Source organism: Oncorhynchus keta, chromosome 19, assembly GCF_023373465.1.
Source record: "Oncorhynchus keta strain PuntledgeMale-10-30-2019 chromosome 19, Oket_V2, whole genome shotgun sequence".
Taxonomy (NCBI): domain Eukaryota; kingdom Metazoa; phylum Chordata; class Actinopteri; order Salmoniformes; family Salmonidae; genus Oncorhynchus; species Oncorhynchus keta.
Genome location: NC_068439.1, coordinates 39256697 through 39272989, shown reverse-complemented (window position 1 = coordinate 39272989; position 16293 = coordinate 39256697). Strand labels below are relative to the sequence as shown.

At 45.1% G+C, this 16293-nt stretch overlaps 2 protein-coding genes and 1 non-coding gene across 11 annotated transcripts in view; all 3 read right to left on the bottom strand.

Annotated features, from left to right (window-relative positions):
* Positions 1 to 16: 16 nt before the first annotated feature.
* On the bottom strand, positions 17 to 3361 carry LOC118398269 (claudin-9-like). The gene has a single exon (XM_052470569.1). The coding sequence runs from the start codon at positions 752 to 754 to the stop codon at positions 56 to 58; it is 699 nt and encodes a 232-aa protein (XP_052326529.1). The 5' UTR covers positions 755 to 3361; the 3' UTR covers positions 17 to 55.
* A 36-nt stretch (positions 3362 to 3397) lies between these two features.
* The window catches only part of ago4 (argonaute RISC component 4), a 34897-nt gene continuing 22001 nt past the window's right edge, over positions 3398 to 16293 (bottom strand). For 5 of the 9 annotated variants that reach the window (XM_035793449.2, XM_052470563.1, XM_052470567.1 and 2 more), the window contains exons 11-17: positions 12057 to 12190; positions 11561 to 11745; positions 11046 to 11205; positions 9685 to 10000; positions 8966 to 9100; positions 8209 to 8510; positions 3398 to 6956 (exon numbers count right to left, since the gene is read on the bottom strand). In XM_035793449.2, the coding sequence (XP_035649342.1) occupies positions 6848 to 6956; positions 8209 to 8510; positions 8966 to 9100; positions 9685 to 10000; positions 11046 to 11205; positions 11561 to 11745; positions 12057 to 12190 (1341 nt within the window). In that variant the 3' untranslated portion in view covers positions 3398 to 6847. Of the gene's footprint in view, positions 6957 to 8208; positions 8511 to 8965; positions 9101 to 9684; positions 10001 to 11045; positions 11206 to 11560; positions 11746 to 12056; positions 12206 to 16293 lie in introns of all 9 variants that reach the window. The other 4 variants (XM_035793441.2, XM_052470562.1, XM_052470566.1 and 1 more) reach the window with 1 other exon arrangement.
* LOC118398899 (small nucleolar RNA SNORD35) lies at positions 10267 to 10347 on the bottom strand. Its single transcript, XR_004828720.1, has one exon. It is a non-coding gene; the product is annotated as a small nucleolar RNA SNORD35 (small nucleolar RNA).

The window sequence follows — 16293 nt, the reverse complement described above, 5'->3', positions numbered from 1 at the left end:
CCTTGCTCCTTCCCATACTCCAATTCATGCAATTATATTCACACATTTTCTCTGACTATACATATTCTTTCAGGGGCACGCTGTTAGAGGTGATAGGTTTCGGAGGATCAGGTGCGAGGGGGGAGGGGCGCAAGTTAGGAAAGCTCCGGCCCATGTATCCCCGGCGGTACTCCCCTCCTCCCCTCTCGATATGGGGGCAGGTGCTGCTCAGCACGGCCCCGCTGATTATCAGAATAACTGCAGATGCCCAACCCAGGTAGATCGCCTGGCCAAGCTCTCGCTTGTACATGACAGGCACGTTGGGGTTGTAGAAGTCCTGGACCACTGTGTTGGCGGTCCAGGAGACGGGCACCAGCACGCACAGGCCCGTCAGGATGAATAGCACGCCGCCGGAGAGGGCGATGCCCGCCTTGGCGCGACGGTCGTCGCCAGCGCATGTGGTGCACTTCATGCCGCAGCAGGACACGGTGCAGGACAACCAGCCCAGGAAGATGGCCACACACATGAGGGCACGTGCTGCCTGGAGATCCGGGGGCAGAGCCAGCATGGAGTCATAGGTCTTGCACTGCATGTGGCCCGTGGTCTGGTAGATGCAGCTCATCCAGATGCCCTCCCACTTGATCTCGGAGGTGAGGATGTTGCTGCCGATGAAGGCTGACACCTTCCACTGAGGCAAGGCCGTCACAGCGATGGCCATGACCCAACCTGTCACCGCGCAGGTGAAGCTGATCAGCTGCATGCCTGTGTTGACCATGATGGCTGCTCTCGATGTCTTCTGACCACCTGAAACTGACCTTTAAAACACTTGTCTATGTCCTCTTTCTCACTTCAAGGCCCACTCCTTTGCTCCACCTGCTTTCTCTGTCTGGGCCTTTCACAATCCTGAATTTGAGTCACTCACTGTCCTGTCTTAAACTACCTTCCCTTCTCAAGCTTCTTATGTCTCTGTGTTTCTTTCCAACATCTAGTCGGATGTCTTCAACTCAGCGTTTTTCTACTTTTTCCTCCCCGGTGATAGTCTTCTCTTCCTCCACCACCATCCGTCACTCCTAGCTCTCTTACTTTCCCCCTCTTACAAACTGATGAATTATTGAAGAGTCAATAGCTGTGCAGCCGCTAGTGGCAGCTCACCTATGTTTGATTGATCGAGCTTCAGAAACGGCACCATCAGGCCTAGTGGGTTTGTGGCTAGGGTATAATTGATGTCATCCACTTCTGTCAGCAGCTCTGGCCCTCTAACTTCCCACGAACCCAAGTGCTGAGCTGATCTAGGTGTAGCCTTACCTCGATACGTCAGGCTGATCAAATTGATACTCGATTCGCTGGGAGCAAAAAAAAAACTGATTACAGTCCTCTATGAGCAAAAAGGTCAACAGAAGATAAACAAAACATGAACCGATGTCTTGATAAAACACAAATAGGCCTTTGTCCATTTATGTCCTTTTGTCCAAGTTCATCCTAAATTAGCCTCCAAATGAACCAAAACTTGATGGTTGATGCCAAAGTTGTTTCACCGCTAAAGCTTAAAATGTGTTATGATGGTGTCTTAAAGAACACAGCCTTGGAGAGTGAAGAGGCATCTGTCGCTGGCGCCTGTTGAAGTGTCTTCGTCACAATGCTCACAAAGGGCTCAGAGCCTGCCGAGCCACTTCAGACTCGACGCAGGTTCAGCTTGCTGCCCTTCACCCCCCCCCACGCACGCAAACCCAAATGAGTCAGTCCAATCTGGGTGTTAGGGTATAGATAGCAGGCCAGAGCACTTAGTCAAACTGCCAGGTAAGTGGAATAGTACGTCCGCCCCTCCCATCTTCAGAACAACCTCAGTTTTACCGTCAACCTGTGAGAGCAACACAGTGTCTGGAAAGAGAAGGGGAACTCGACAGTACAGGGGGAGGGAGAGGGGGGTGTCTGTAGGCGGATCAATTAATACAAAGATAATCAAGGGGGCCTCTACAATGGGGCTTAAATGCTCTGCTTTGCGCTACATGGCTAAATGAGCTTTTACAACTCTGCTTTTTGTCTGGGGGTGCTGCAGTGAAAGGGAGAAATGGCCAAAACAATACAAATAAAGGCAGCTAGGTGGAGTGACTGTTTGCGAGCAGAAAGAATCAGACTACAAAGCAGAAACCCCCACGTGAGAAATACAGGTCAGGTGTAAGCATTCACTCTCCATCTAAGGGATGGAGAAAAGTGGTGTTGCCTAAACAAGTCTCCTTAAATTTACTCACAAAAAATTAAGTGCAGCGAGTGTCATTTTTCCATTGAGATCGTCTGTTTCTTCTCATTCAAGAGAGATTGATTCAATGTCTATGGTCACAAAGCACTGGTCTTCCATATCAAGGGCTGATATCCCATCTTGTGGATTATATCAATGGATTTACATTGTTAACAGTGTGACTGACGGAGAACAAATGATTTATTTTGCTTATCAGCTGTTCGTTTCTGATCTCCTCGCTCACCACATCTCATTGAACCTTGGTGTGCTGATTAATTCAATAGTATGGTAACAAGATCTGCGGTTCGAGTTCCCTTTCTCGTGCGAGTGTGACCTCTCCTTGGCAACGGTGGTCATGACAACAGCACGGGACACAGGAAATGGAATAGGAGGGGCAGTGATACAAGAGAGGGGGAAAAGGGGAGGGAGGATGGGGATGCACAGGCTGTCCATTGTGAATGAGACATATTGGCCCATGGTACTGCATATGATGAATACCACATCGTAAATGAAGGCTATTGCGGAAATCCACTGGAATCATTAGCACACACAAAATAATACATGAACATCTAAATAAATGTTCGAAACCCAAATATAAGTCGCCAGGTTTTCATTGATTTGTCGAGTTGTTGCTCCACACACACAGAACATGTTTGACGGAACAGGCACTGCACACCCTAACACACACAATAGCAGTAGTTGTTCAAGATGGACATCCCTGATTTTGTGTAATCATCTCCAAGATAGTTGTATCAGCTGACTGCATTGTCCAAGTCAACAAATGCTGCCTTTAGATTTACAATTGCTCTTTGGTACATGATAGTGGCTTTGTCATAAAATGACAGTGTCTTATCTTTTGTTAAGCTAAACTGAGTGAGGAGGGGGTTTTCAGGAGTCCCATCTCCTCAGACTGTTTTTGCACAGCCAGTAGACTTGTTCTGCTCATTGACAGAATGATGAGAATGATGCCATCTACTGACATGTTAATGTAGTACCTCTAGTTGTGATTGTGGACTATTTCTATTATACTCTACATTAAATTCTCTACAGTGGCAGCCCTGTAATCACACAACTAATTTATTATACATTGTAAATGGAGCAGAAGACTAGCATTTGCCCTTTGTGTCATGTGTGGTGTTGGGGTAAAAAGCAATAAAGGAATGAGGAGAGGAAACACCAGCGTATGATATAGGCATAAAATACCAATTTATTACTTTGCACAATAACACAAATATTCCCTGCAGGCTAAAAAAAAAAAAAAAAAAAAATTCAACATGTCACATAGCAATACAGCGAGTGATTAGGCGCCTTTGTGGGAGGGGCCTGAGGAAGCCCCACCCCCTCCCCAGCAGGTCAGACAGGGTACCTTTCTATTGCCATTGGACAGTCACACAGCTCAGACCACTAGCAGAAAACAGCAGAGCTACACACCAGAATAAAGAAGAAAATTAAATTACACAATGTCAAATAAACCTGTAGTCATTATATCAAAGAGGAATTAAAAAATAAAATCATGCTCTCTTTCAAACGGGGCACAGAAAGAATGGTTCGTTAAAAAGGTTAAAAAGGAGGTATTCCTGTGGCCGTGGACACCTTGGGCCGAGGCCCCCCACAGAGAGGAAGTGCGCTTGTGTGGGTGGCGCCACGAGACAGGACAGCCCCAAGAGGCGTGGCAGGGGCACAAACCAGGAAGCGGAGGCCTAAATGGACGCTACACTGAAGCCTGTGCGGGGGCGAGAGTTCAAGTCTTTACCGGGCCCACTTTTGAAGAAAGTACCTCGTTTGTCGTCGGGCCACGACATAAAGGCTCGAACGCTCAGCCTCTAGCGGCCTGTGCCTCCGTTTTTTTACTGACATTTGTGTAGGAATCTTTCAAATACGTCTCGAGGAGAGTGGACGATATTGCTAGCCTATAACAGTCTCACTAAATTCATAAACATTTATTTTTTCCCCCTCCTGTCTCTTAATAAATATAATTCTAAAGAGATTTTTTTAGAGACAATACTCTGGCATGCAGGCGAGCAAAGTCTAAATGTTACCTTTTTTAAATGTTACCTTTTTTAAATGTTTATTCTCAGAGCCTAAATAGCTAGTCCACTGAATGCACATTCCCACTGATTGATACAGGCAACAAAACTAGTTACAGAAACACAAACGGCGACAGAGAGCAGACCAACAGCCACGTCGACGAGAAGAATTATAGCTTTTTCCTCATTCGAAAACTGGATTCTGGGTTAATATTGCTTTGCAATGATAATATGTTCAAAACTGGGGAGTCATCACCGCCTTTGGATCCCCTGCTAGGAGACCACACCCACATCCTGGACAATGCTCCAGTCTGGCCACACCCACAGGAACACACTCTGCAGACTACCACACCAGGCTGAATCAACGCAGCACCCTTGCCGCGTGGGAAAACTAGTGCACGTCTCCACAACAGCTTAGCCCCCGCCCCTCAAACTTATTGCATGCAACGCCTGGACCGCCACCATGCTTCCCCTCCCATAGGCAAGCGCCCACGCCCTCGACAGGTAGGCGCTCAAAACTCATTCATAGCAAACCTGCTGCTTAACGTATGGTTTATTACAAAAGGGTTTCTCGCTGAGCCGACCCCCCCTGACGAGGCGTGCACGCCGCCGTCTACCCCCGCCCCATCCTCACCGCGAGTTATGCACAACCATACCCACCCCACGACTGGTTAAATGGGATCTTTAACCGCGGCCGTGACTGGTCAGGTGTCATTAGATCCAAGGGCAGTGCTTATGCTTTATGTTCATATCTGGTGTTCAAAACATTATTTCATTAAAAAATACCACAAGTTTAGACTTGGATAGATATACTTGTTCAAATACACACAAACTATCATAGAAACACATTATGAAGTTCTAAAAATGTAACTCATTGCCTATTGCATACCTCTTTGTTTACCACTGTCTGTCCCAGTTTCTTCCTAATGCCAGCTCTGATTGTCACCTTTCATCCATTCGAACCGAAACCCCCTGCTGCCAACAATACTCACCAGATGAGCACTGATGGTAACCTCCTGTTTTACCAGTCAGGGGTAACAGTGATAGATCAACACAGATGTTCCCTACTGGAGAACACAGCCAAACCATTCCCTAACACCATAAACTACTACATAACTGAGGAGCAGAAGGGCGCATAAACTGATACACCTTGGGCCTCCCCCACGCCGGAGGCCCCCCACCTTGGGCCTCCCCCACACCGGAGGCCAGAATGCTACAAAGTGTCTAACTCTAAACCCAGCCACTGATCTCCTAACTACACATCTGGTTGCTGCCGGTTTGATAATTATCATAATCGTATATAAGAACATTAACAACAACAATAAGAACAACATCAAATATACCAACTATGTCTGAACAATAGTTAAGATTAGCCACAAAAACAGTTTTATATTAAACTCTTACAAATTCTGCTTTTTGATTTGTATGTATAAATGCATAAATGTAAGAGAAGAGTGCCCTCTGTTGCTTACCTAGCGTCCCCGGTCAGTGCAATGAATTGGCCGGTAGCAAAGGAGACCCCAAAAGTTAAGTGAATGTGTTTTCCTGCTCTGAAAAATTCAGACGACTAGCGCCTTGCTAAAAAACATGCTCCACCCCAACAATGTCATAACCGTTGAGACAAACAAGTTTAAGGGATGGATCCCCTTCCTCACACGGGGCACCAACTAAGACGGCTTAGCCCAATGCCGTAAACCCTCACGAAGCTCTCAACCATTCAATAGGTCCCATTGCCCAGTCAGCCACACCGGCTAAACCACGGTTGCTACTGCTACACATATACCCACCGGCCTCTGTGAAGCCTGTATAGTTCAATCTGTTCTATAGATGTAAATATTTATATATATGTAATGTGTGAATATAAAAACATCAAATCTGAGGCATTTACAGCAGTTATCTCCTTGATTTTCCCTTTACAATTCAGTGGCCTGCCATGAAACACACACACGCAAAGACACACACGCACACGTATATACACAAACACACTTATTCTTCGCTAAATGGGAGAAGAAAGAGTAATGGGTATGGATACCCAGGTGACCTCGCTTGTAAGACTGAAGAAAAGGAGAAAGGAAAAACATGATCATAAAAGTGAGAAAAAAAATATTCTCAAAAAAAAAGGTCCACCCCACCCATGTTTCCACGCATACCCCCAATGACCCCCACCAACCCAAGACCTTATGACAGGTTTTCACCCAAAGGGGCTTTGAGGTAAAAAGTAGACAGAGTCCTGCTTAGCTAGAAGAGCTGCCACTGACGATTGGCGTCAGTCCGCTCCATTGCTCAGTGTTACAAAAAAAACACACAAAAAAGACATTAAAAAATAAAATGGCTCAACTTGTGTATGCGTGTATTTGCTTTCTCTGTACATTGGAAACCCCACGGTCTCTCAGTGCCGGATTGCTGGTAGAAGGCGGCTCAATCGGGAACGCCGGATGTCGTTTTTTCCCCAAAAAGGAAAATACTCCATTGGCACACTTCACTGGCTTCGAACCACTTTGGTGCAGATCAACACGCAAGAGAGAGAGAGACTGGCAAAAAAAGAGAGAGAGAGAGAGAGAGAGAGAGAGAGATGGGACAGAACTGCACCCATTGCTGGCATGGCTCAGGCGAAGTACATGGTGTGCTGGGTATCATAGTGGATCTGGACTGCCTTGGCTAGGGCCAGTGGGTCCCGACCGTTACTCTGGCCCGACACGTGGCTGCCCTCCGCACTGCAGGACAGGACAAGAGAAAGGGGTCAGATACATGATAAAGTAACAGAAGCAAAAGCCCAACTGTTTGGTTGCACCATTACAACTTAACAGTCATTTTGAACTAAATCTACCAGAATGTATTTGCATCAACATGCCAAACAAAAATGGTATATTCAGTAAAGATAGATGCATAATAAGTTGCAGATATAAATCTAACATATAGGGCAGCTAATACAGCCCATTAGTGTCTGTTCAGGCTAAAATGACATTTCATATAAAGTCCTCTGTGTAATTACTGGGACAATGAAGCATGTTTTTTACCCTTTTGGCTCTGTACTTAAGCACTTTGATTTGAAATGATACAATGACTGAGGCTGGAGTGCAGACTGTCTGCTTTAATTTGAGGTTATATTCATCCATATCGGGTGAACCATTTAGAAATTACACCACTTTTAGTACGTAGTCCCCCCCATTTTAGGAGACCAAAAGTACTGGGACAAACTCAACAAATTTGTTGGATGCACAGTATTTAATGCCCAATATAAATGAATGGTAAATAATGTTGTCATTTTGGAGTCACTTTTATTGTAAATAAGAATAGAATGTTTCTAAACACTTCTACATTAATGTGGATTCTACCATGATTACGGATAATCCTGAATTAATTGTGAATAATGATGCGTGAGAAAGTTAGACACACAAATATCATACCCCCAAGACATGCTAACCTCTCACAATTACAATAAAGGGAGGTTAGCATTTCTGGGGTATGATATTTGTGTGTCTAACTTCCTCACTCATCATTATTCATGATTCATTCAGGATTATCCGTAATCATGGTAGAATCCACATTAATGTAGAAGTGTATTATATATTGTTATTTACAATAAAAGTGACTCCAAATTGATTAATACATTTTCCATTCATTTATATTGGGCACAAAATACTCTGAAACGCATCCAAAAACAAACAGCAAGTGCAGTCAACAAATTTTTGGAGTTTGTCCCAGTACTTTTGGTCTCCTAAATTGGGGGGGGGACTACGTACAAAAAAATGGTGTAATTTCTAAATGGTTCACCCGATATGGATGAATATAACCTCAAATTAAAGCAGACAGTCTGCACTTTAACCTCAGTCATTGTATCATTTCAAATACGAAGTGCTGAAGTACAGAGCCAAAAGAAAACGGTCCCAATAACTACAGAGGGCACTGTATATCTGTGATACCCCTCAGTATTCAGAACTTGTGCCTTGCCACTTTCATCAGTACCTGTCGTGATCTTTGTCCACCAGGTGGTAGCGGGCGCGGAAAGCCACCAGCCGGGCGTAGTAGGCTGGCGCGGGGATGGAGACTGAGCGGGTGCAGCGGACGTAGGTGTGGCACAGCTGGTAGGTGAGCAGCTGGAGCTCGTCAGCCGTGAAGCAGTTGTCGTCCCACAGGACGTGGTAGTGGGAGGGCCGGCTGGTGCCCTGGATCCCAGCATGGCTGCAAAGGTAGAAGTCAAACTCGGAGGGGTGAGTGATTGTGCTGTCCACGGTGGTTCCGGCTGGGACGTTGCCACTCTTTCCAACCTGTAGGGGGGGATAGTTGCGATTAAAGACACTGGATATGCTGGGGTGCAAGCTGAAGAGGGGCTAACTCGCTCTGCAACCCATCTGTAACTTTGGCTGTGTCTAAATCATGAATCGAGTGAACTGTCAGCTCAGATATTACTCCAAAGATAGGAGTTTTGAGAGATGCATTTAAAAAGTATTGAAACACTGCCAAAGGCCTGGTACAGATGTCGTTTTATCCACAAATGGTTTACAGGTGGGTAATCTGATCCTAGACCTGCGGTTAACTGCACCCTCTACATCAGGGATGTCAAACTCAATTCCCGGAGGGCTGGGTGTCCTCGCCCCTCCCATGTACTTGATCGATCATTTGAAAAAGGTAATTGCTTAGGAAGTTCCCTAAAAAAAAAAACACAGACACTGCCCTCCAGGAATTGAGTTGACACCCCTGCTCTACATGGGTCTCCACTCACCCTCTCGGCCTTGTCTGAGCAGAAGAGGCGGGTGTGGTGGCGTTTCTGAACCACGATGTAGGTGATGCCCGGTCGGTAGTCCTCCTCCAAGCTGATACAGGCCTTCCTGATTGCTATCAGCTCCGGCCACGCCACCTACACACACAGCCACCCACACAGACACAGAAACAGTGAGATTCACATTGCAGGGAAAAATGCATTGATATGATTCTCTGGTTGAGTCAAAGTTGGCTGCGTTTACACAGGTAGCCTAATTCTGTTCTTTTGCCCAATTATTGGCCAAAGATCTGATCCGATTGGTCAAAAGACCAATAATTGAGCAAAAGATCCAAATCGGGCTGCCTGTGTAAACGCAGTGAGATGCTATATCCAGGGCACTGTGGCACAAATCACTAGGGACCACACTTGTTCTCTTCTATCCTTTACATTATATCTCAAGTTGTAGAGACAGGGTTAATTGGAGAGGGAGATCCGTCTGGATATACTTTGAGTCAGTATTGAACCGTCAACGCCCAACACTGATAGGACACCATGGTTTTCCTGAGGTGTGAGGGGCCGCACCTTTTAAAGGGATAAGCAGCCACCGACTCAAAATGATAAATCATAAAGCAATGTCATTCAACAGTCAATTCAGAACAGAGTCAAAACTTGAAAACCCACAAACCCTAATGAACCGAAACGACACGCATCAAACCCTCCCTTAGTCACCCCCTCCTCACCTGTTTCATTTGGCCCTCGGACACGCCGCCGCGGTAGTAGATGATGCGGGTGGGCTTGAAGCGTGTGGACTTGTAGAACTGGATGAGCAGCTCGCGCACCATGTTGGTCAGGTCCTGAATGACCTCCTGGCTGTACAGCTGCTCCTGGGACAGGTCCTGGCGCGACGTCTGCACGCGCACCGTGGCACAGTAGCGGCTGGGGTGGCCGTCCATGCTGCCCACCACCGCCGCGATGGAGGGCTTCTTGCCGTCGCCGGCTGGAGGGTGAGTAACGTCCGCCCCCAGGAAGATGACAGGTTGCTGGAACACAGAGGGTCTGGAGGTAGGGAGAGGTTTACATTATTTACATGTTGTTTTTTTTAAAGATATGGCAATAAAATAAGTGTGTGCGTGTGTGTGTGTGTGTGTGTGTGTGTGTGTGTTGCTTTGCTCTCAGAGCAGAGGTATAAGTCTTCAGCACAATACATTTGAGAATTGATTGACATGTTATGGACATAACAGAATGTGGATAGGCAATTGTATGTTGTGTGGGTGTATTGCGCTTTCATTGATGATTAAGCAGTGGGCTGTTTTATTCACAGTTGTACTGCATCAGTGTTGCCTTTAGGCAATTTCTTCAAAGCCATGAAGGCTCGGAAGACCATCGTGAGAACATCACTTGCAGCGAGACACAATCTTGAGTATACCACATTGAACAAACACAAACGCAACATGTAAAGTGTTGGTTTCATGTGCTAAAATAAAATAAAAAAATCAGACATTTTCCATACACACAAAAAGCTGATTTCTCGCAAATTTTGTGTACAGATTTGTTTATATCCCTTTTCGTGAGCATTTCTCCTTTACCAAGATAATCCAGCCGCCTGACAAGTGTGGGATATGAAGAAGCTGATTCCCCTTGTGCTGGGGACAATAAAAGATGTCTCAAGTTGAGGAAGCGTGCAATTGGCATGTTGACTGCAGGAATGTACACCAGAGCTGTTGCCAGAGAATTTAATGTTAATTTATCAACCATAAGCTGCATCCAACGTCATTTTAGAGAATTTAGCAGCATGTCCAACCAGTCTCACAACCGCAGACCACTTGTAACCCACACCAGCCCAGGACCTCCATAGCCAGCTTCTTCACCTACAGGATCATCTGAGGGGTGGTGGGGGTGCTGAGGAGTATTTGTCTGTAATAAAGCCCTTTTGTGGAGAAAAACTCATTTCTGATTGGCTCCCCATGGCCGCACCCCTGCCCAGTCATGTGAAATTACATAGATTAGGGCCTAATGAATTTATTTCAATTAACTGATTTCCTTATATGAATTGTAACTCTTTAAAATTGCATGTATGAGTATGCGTGTGTGTGGTTGCCACCTCTGATGGGGCACAAGGACGTTGTTGATGCCCCCCAGTTTGGCGTTGATCTTGAGGCAGAGGTTGGAGAGGGTTTGGGGGGACGTCTTCACCACGTTCTTCACCTGGACACACTGAGTGGCCATGCCCAGGAGAGTGTCTCCTACCCGCTTCACCTCCGCTGTGGCACCAGGACCATACGGACACAGAAAAGTAATTGAGCTCTAATATTCTCAAATGCAAGAGTAGCTAGTAGATTGGTTCTCTTAACATTTTAAGCATGAATAGTGAACTAGTGTTCCTCAAGGCACTAGTGGAAATTGAGGGGGGTTTGCTCCCCTACCACCATTTTCAAGCCTTCCAATTATATTTGATCAAATATCTTATACAAATCCATAAGAGGAAATGCATTTTTTTTTTAAAGACAGTAGGAAGAGACGGACAACCTAGTTGAAGTTAGTTTGCTCTTCTTTCAACATAATAGATTTCTCCAAATAAAGAATAGATTTACCCAACTAAAGTAGTATGATTCTTACCGTAGACAGGGGTTTTGCCGGGCAGGATGACCACGATGAGCTGCAGTCCCACATAGGACATCTTCAGGTGTTTGAACATGGGTTCCACGCTGTCCGCTCCCTGGGCGTATTTACAGAAACACGGCTGTCCCTGGATGGGCATCCCCGCATCCTTCGAGATCTTCCTCAGCTGGTCTGTGAAGCTCCTAGAAAACCATGAACAAACCTTCAGGGAATCTAGTCTAGAGCCAGAATACTGCATTCAAACTGTTGAACAATAAGTTGAAATTCTGTGGTCAAAATCCTAACTTAAGATATATTTGCGTAACTAGTATGCATACATCAATGGGAGATGTACATCATATTTTGGATAAGCCCACATATCTTAAAAGTTTGGATTTGGCCCGAAATGAGTAATGATCACCACACAGACTAAGCAGGGCTATGGAGATTTGTGGGAATAGGAAAAGAGAAAGGGTGAAGGTGTGTCTCCCATGTTGACGGGCAGATGACTCACTTGAGCAGGTCCTCTCTGCACTGTTTCTGTGGGGCGAAGCAGGCCACAGCCCACACCTTGATCTCGATCCCGGCGTAGAACTGCTTCCCCCGCATGTCCCACACGCCCTGGTTGGGCGTGGCCACGGTCTTATTCTGCGGAGAGAGTCCCTACGCTCTTAGTGAACCCCCCGGTTTAACCAGCCGACACAGCAGATACAACTCCCCAGCTTCCTGCCTGCACCACGCACATAGTGCGGGTAGAAGTTGCACCTTCCCAGTGATACAGGGTCAGATCTTTTTACATACAACTAATGGGGGTGATTAGGATGGAGGGGGGTAGGAGAATCTGACCCTAGATCTGTGGTTCGAGGCAACTTCTACCGTAAGATCCTATTACACACAGTTCATCCCATTGCAAGAAGCATGCAGGCAAAACCTCCACATACTAGACCGCACCGGAAGCTTATTCAACAGGGCAGAACGTTCACGTATGGAATAGACACTGTACATTAAAAGATGAGCAAATACTTTACACTGTGATAAGACTGCAGGCTACCACCCTTCCAGTTATATCAACAACAAGTTTTGCTGATACACACCTAGGTGCCATGTGTTATTCAATCCATTCCTACTAAAGCCAACTTAGATCGATGGATAGATGTACATCTATCTCTCAGGGTCCGTATCCACATGCGATTCTCCAGCAAGCTATACATATAAAAATGCGCAGTTCAAGAAAGAAAAAGCCCTGAAGACTGATGTGCCGATCCAGCATTGAATCACAGATGTCCACAGTAATTATAGCAACATACTGTATATTATAAACATCAGCATGATAAAACAGTGATGGAGTGACAAAACACAAGGACAGTCACTTGTCTCATCACGAACCCATTAGAGCTACAACATAGCCAAAGCAGTTAAAATGGCTGAAAGATGTGCCAGTCATACAAACGAATAGTATTGAGAAAAACATTTCAAAGAATGAAGATAAGACTCAATTACCCAGCAGTCCAAAACACTCAAGAGACTGTAAAATGGGCCCAATAAAATGCATAGAAACCAGCAATACCGTGCCAAAACTGTCAGTACATCTCTATTAAAGCCATTTCTGTGACCAAATGTTTTACAGTCCAACTGTGGTAGAGGTCAACCCGTACCAAACATTATTACGCTATATAAACACTGGACGGAACTCATTATGTAGAAACCAAGTATATAGCCTACATATAACAAACGTACATACCACACAGCACCAGTCAAAAGTCTTGACATACTCTTTCAAGGGTTTTTATTTTACAATGTAGAAAATAGTAAGAAATCAAAATATATTTTAGATTCTTCAAATAGCCACGCTTTGCCTTGATGACAGCTTTGCACACTCTTAGCATTCTCTCCATCAGCTTAACATGGAATGCTATTTCAACAGTCTTGGAGTTTCCTCATATGCTGAGCACTTGTTGACTGCTTTTCCTTCATTCTGCGGTTCAACTCATCCCAAACCATCTCAATTGGGTTGAGGTCGGGTGATTGTGTAGGTCAGGTCATCTGATGCAGCACTCCATCACTCTTCTTTGTCAAATAGCCTTTTACACAGCCTAGAAGTGTGTTGGGTCATTGTCCTGTTGAAAAACAACTGATAGTGGGACTAAGCACAAACCAGATGGGATGGCGTATCGCTGCAGAATGCTGTGGTAGCCATGCTGGTTAAGTGTGCCTTGAATTCTAAATAATTCACGACAGTGTCACCAGCAAAGCACCCCCAAACTATCACACCTCCTCCATGCTTCACGGTGGGAACCACACATGCAGAGATCATCCGTTCACGTACCCTTAGTCTCACAAAGACACAGAGATCGGAACCAAAAATTTGGACTCATACCAAGGGGCAGATTTCCACCGGTCGAATGTCCAGTGCTCGTGTATTTCGTGTCTTCCTTTCCTGTGGCAGTCCTCATGAGAGCCAGTTTCATCATAGCGCTTGATGGTTTTTGAGACTGCACTTGAAGGTTTAAAATGTGGAAATGTTCTGTGTTGACTGACCTTGTCTTAAAGCAATGATGGACTGTCATTCTCTTTGCTTATTTGAGCTGTTTTTGCTATAATATGGACTTGGTCTTTTACCAGAGCTACCTTCTGTATACCACCCCTAATTTGTCACAACACAAATGATTGGCTCAAAAGTATTAAAAAGGAAATAAATTCCACAAATTCACTTTTAACAAGGCACACCTGTTAATTGAAATGCATTCCAGGTGACTACCTCGTGAAGCTGGTTGAGAGAATGCCAAGAATGTGCAAAGTCATCAAGGCAAAGGGTGGCGACAAAGGGGGCGGCAGGTAGCCTAGTGGTTAGAGCAGTAACCGAAAGGTTGCTAGATCGAATCCCTGAGCTGACAAGGTAAAAATCTGTCATTCTGCCCCTGAACAATGTGTTTCCTACGCCGTGCTTCACAGTAGGTATGGTGTTCTTTGGATGTAACTCAGCATTCTTTGTCCTCCAAACACAACGAGTTGAGTTTTTACCAAAAAGTTATATTTTGGTGAAACCAGAACATTTTGGTAAAAACTCAACTCGTCGTTGAGTCCAAAGAACACCATACCTACTGTGAAGCATGGGGGTGGAAACATCATGCTTTGGGGCTATTTTTCTGCAAAGGGACCAGGACGACTGATCCGTGTAAAGGAAAGAATGAATGGGCCCATGTATCGTGAGATTTTGAGTGAAAACCTCCTTCCATCAGCAAGGGCATTGAAGATGAAACGCGGCTGGGTCTTTCAGCAGGACAATGATCCCAAACACACTGGCCGGGCAACGAAGGAGTGGCTTAGTAAGAAGCATTTCAAGGTCCTGGAGTGGCCTAACCAGTCTCCAGATCTCATCCCCATAGAAAATCTTTGGAGTGAGTTGAAAGTCCGTGTTGCCCAGCAACAGCCCCAAAACATCACTGCTCTAGAGGAGATCTGCATGGAGGAATTGGCCAAAATACCAGCAACAGTGTGTTAAAACCCTGTGAAAACTTACAGAAAACGTTTGACCTCGGTCATTGCCAACAAAGGGTATATAACAAAGTATTGAGATGAACTTGTTACTGACCAAATACTTATACTTTCCACCATAATTTGCAAATAAATTTATTAAAAATCCTACAATGTGATTTTATGGATTTTTTTTCTCTCATTTGTCTGTCATAGTTGAAGTGTACCTATGATGAAAATTACAGGCCTCTCATCTTTTTAAGTGGGAGAACTTGCACAATTGGTGGCTGACTAAATACTTTTTTGCCCCACTGTATGTCAAGGCCTACCTTCAAACTCAGTGCCTCTTTGCTTGACATCATGGGAAAATCAAAATAAATCAGCCAAGACCTTAGAAAACAAATTGTAGACCTCCACAAGTCTGGTTCATCCTTGGGAGCAATTTCCAAATGCCTGAAGGACCACGTTCATCTGTTCAAACAATAGTACGCAAGTATAAACACCATCGGACCATGCAGCCGTCACACAACTCAGGAAGGTGATGCATTCTGTCTCCTAGAGATAAACTTACTTGTGTGAAAAGTGCAAATCAATCCCAGAACAACAGCAAAGGACCTTGTGAAGATGCTGGAGGAAACGGGTACAGAAGTATCTATATCCACAGTAAAACGAGTCCTATATCGACATAACCTGAAATGCCGCTCAGCAAGGAAAAAGCCACTGCTCCAAAACCGCTATAATAAAATCCAGACTACAGTTTGTAACTGCACATGGGGACAAAGATCGTACTTTTTGGAGAAATGTCCTCTGGTCTGATGAAACAAAAATAGAACTGTTTGGCCATAATAACCATTGTTATCTTTTGAGGAAAAAGGGGGAGGCTTGCAAGCCAAAGAACACCATCCCAACCGTGAAGCATGGGGGTGGCAGCATCATGGTGTGGGGGTGCTTTACTGCTGGAGGGACTGGTGCACTTCACAAAATAGATGGCATCATGAGGTAGGAAAATTGTGTGGATATATTGAAGCAACATCTCAAGACATCAGTCAGGAAGTTAAAGCTTGGTCGCAAATGAGTCTTCCAAATGGACAATGACCCCAAGCATACTTCCAAAGTTGTGGCAAAATGGCTTAAGGACAACAAAGTCAAAGTATTGGAGTGGCCATCACAAAGCAGTGACTTAAATCCTATAGAAAATGTGTGGGCATAACTGAAAAGGCGTGTGCGAGCAAGGAGGGCTACAAACCTGACTCAGTTACACCAGCTCTGTCAGGAGG